Source organism: Oryctolagus cuniculus, chromosome 18 (genome assembly GCF_051225735.1).
Source record: "Oryctolagus cuniculus isolate XC-2025 breed Fujian yellow rabbit chromosome 18, ASM5122573v1, whole genome shotgun sequence".
Lineage (NCBI taxonomy): Eukaryota > Metazoa > Chordata > Mammalia > Lagomorpha > Leporidae > Oryctolagus > Oryctolagus cuniculus.
This window is the reverse complement of record NC_142884.1, coordinates 16686036-16688566: the sequence shown is the minus strand read 5'-3', so window position 1 is coordinate 16688566 and position 2531 is coordinate 16686036. Positions and strand designations below refer to the sequence as shown.

General features: G+C 59.4%; 1 protein-coding gene across 1 annotated transcript; it reads right to left on the bottom strand.

Moving 5' to 3' along the window:
- Positions 1–623: 623 nt before the first annotated feature.
- LOC103348419 (EP300-interacting inhibitor of differentiation 2) lies at positions 624–1845 on the bottom strand. Its single transcript, XM_051846651.3, has one exon. The coding sequence runs from the start codon at positions 1652–1654 to the stop codon at positions 1049–1051; it is 606 nt and encodes a 201-aa protein (XP_051702611.1). The 5' UTR covers positions 1655–1845; the 3' UTR covers positions 624–1048.
- Between the last annotated feature and the right edge of the window lie 686 nt (positions 1846–2531).

The window sequence follows — 2531 nt, the reverse complement described above, 5'->3', positions numbered from 1 at the left end:
TCTTCACAAAGTTCATGGAAAATATGGTATTAAAAAATGCATGGATTTCAATTTTGCATCAAAATAAACTTATCTTTTAATTCCATTTTCAAGTACTGAGCCCTTGCTCCCACATGGGAAACCCGGATGGAGTTCTGGGTTCCTGGCTTCCTTGTATATAATTCTTACTGAAAAAAATATTTTTAGCTTCACTCAGAAAAGCAAATTTAAACTGACACACACCAGTTTCAACGATCAAACAGGCAGGATCTGGATCTCTGGTGGTGATGTAATGTGTTGGCCGTCAGTTGCCAGTGGGCGCATACAGTGATACAGGGATAGAAGGCAACTTAGCAATACCTACAAACTCCTCCCGAGTACTGCTGTCCCGGAATCTTCACTTCTGGGATTCCATCCTACAAGTTTGTAGCAAAGAATCCAAGACCCGGCACCCACCACTAGTTACAAACCCAGGTTTCTGTGTGTGTGCGCCCGCGGACACCAGGGAGGACGGCGCTGCGGCCCCCAGCAGGGCCGCGGTGGGGAGGGGGCGAGGCTGGAGACCCGGCCACTGCGCACGCATCCCCGAGCACGGGGCTCTCCACGGATCTCAGAAAGGAAATGAGAGACAAAGCCCAGAAACCTGGTGTTTCCGAAAACACAATTTATCACGTAATATATATACACACACACACACACACACACGCACACGACTTCCCTGGCTCGCCGTTGGAAACGGCGCTGGAGCCGCGGAACCCCTCGCCCACGAGATGCTTCTGCAGAACAGGACCCGGGGAGCGAGCACCCGCGACCCCTGCAGTTCCTTCCAGTCCTCCCAACCCACCCCCGAGTCCCAGCCGTCGAGGGCCACGCGGAGGCGGAGCCGGGGGGCGGGGGCGGGGGTGCACCTTGCACCCTGCCCGGGCCGGCGATGCCGCTTGCTCTCTCCGGTGCTTCCTCGCTCTCCAAGCGCGCCCGGACTTCTCCCCTTGCACTTTTTAACTTTTTATTTTATTTTTTTAGCACTCCAGGCTGCAGGCGGGACGGCAGCGGCGCCCCCGCACCCCCACTACTCCCTGCTGAGAAACTTGTCGCACCCCAGTTCTTCGATGAGGGGGTTGATCACCTCGGACGCAGTCAGAGCTATGGTAAACGTCAAGACGTCGAAGTCCATCCTCTGGGGGTTGCGCTGGTACTCGGCGTCGAAGGCCGCCTCCCGCGCCCGGCAGGCCTCCACGAAGCGCCGCCGGCGCTCCTCCAGCTCCTGGATCCGGCCCGGCGCGATCGGGTAGTTCTCCAGGTAGTGGCGGAGGAACTGCTGGTAGTTGACGCCCAGCACGCTGAGCGGGTGCCGGAGGCGCAGGTACGGCAGGGCGGCCAGCGCTCCCGCGGGGCCGGCCCGCGACCGGGGCCTGCCCTCGGGGCCCTCGTCGTCCAGCGGCTCGCCTAGCAGCCGCGCCACCTCCGCCATGCGGGCCTCCCGGGCCGCCGCCGCCGCCGCGGGGCCTCCTCGGACGGCAGCCGCCCGGCCTCCCCGCGCCGCCGCCGCCATCGCGCCTTCCCGGGCCTCCTCAGGCTGCGCCGGCTGCCGCCTCCCGCCGCCTCCCTCCGCCCGCGGGACGCCGCTCGCCGCACCTGCCTGCGGGACGCCGCACTCTGCGGGCAGCCGGGACATGTCGGGGGGCAGGGGCGGCTCGCACCACAGCCGGAGCTCCCCGACCGCGCGACGAGGGGCGTGCGCACCGCGCCGTGTGCATGGGCGCAGTGCGCACGGGGAGACGCCGTGGGCACCCACGCGTGCGCAAGCGTCGTCGGCTCCGCGGCCGGACCCGAGAGCGGCGCGCACGCGTAGTGGCGCGGTGCCCGCGGGCCTCCGCTGCCGCCTAGCGGTCGGGAGCGCCAACGCAGCGGGAAAGAGCTGCCATCTCCTGTCCAGGCATTTCTCGCTTCCACCCGTGTCGCGTTTACAAAGTCTTAACGCGAGCGCTTGCTGTAGGCACTCCAAGCTTCCGTCCTGGGACGCGTCTTCCTGAGTTCTTTGCTCTTCCGTGGCTATGATGCCTCCTGTATCACATACCAGGATAGTCCGGATTTTTGTTTTTGTTTTTTCATTCTTTCCCGTTCATTCGCCTACATTGACCCATCCCCATGGTCCTAGGTACCACAGCTTTATGATACTAGTCCCTTCTTGTTATGTTAAAGTTGCTTTCGCTACTCTTGCACATTTCTTTTTCAAAACCTTGTTTGTACACTATAACACCAGATTATAACACACAGCTGAATGATTTTTCATAAAGGGAGCATCCATCTATCACTTAAGCCAAGAACCCTCCCCCTCCCTCTTCCTCCTCCTCCTCTTCTTTTTCCTTCTAAATGTTAAGTTTTATTTCAATAACCTCCATTGAGGCAGAGGGGGTCAAATTGCTATCCCTTCCTTCTACTGCCTTTAACCGGCGACGGAGATGGAGATGGTGGGGGGCTTTATTGCTTCATTCCTTCCTAAAGATTTATTTATTCGAAAGGCAGAGTGACAGATAGAGAGATAGAGATAG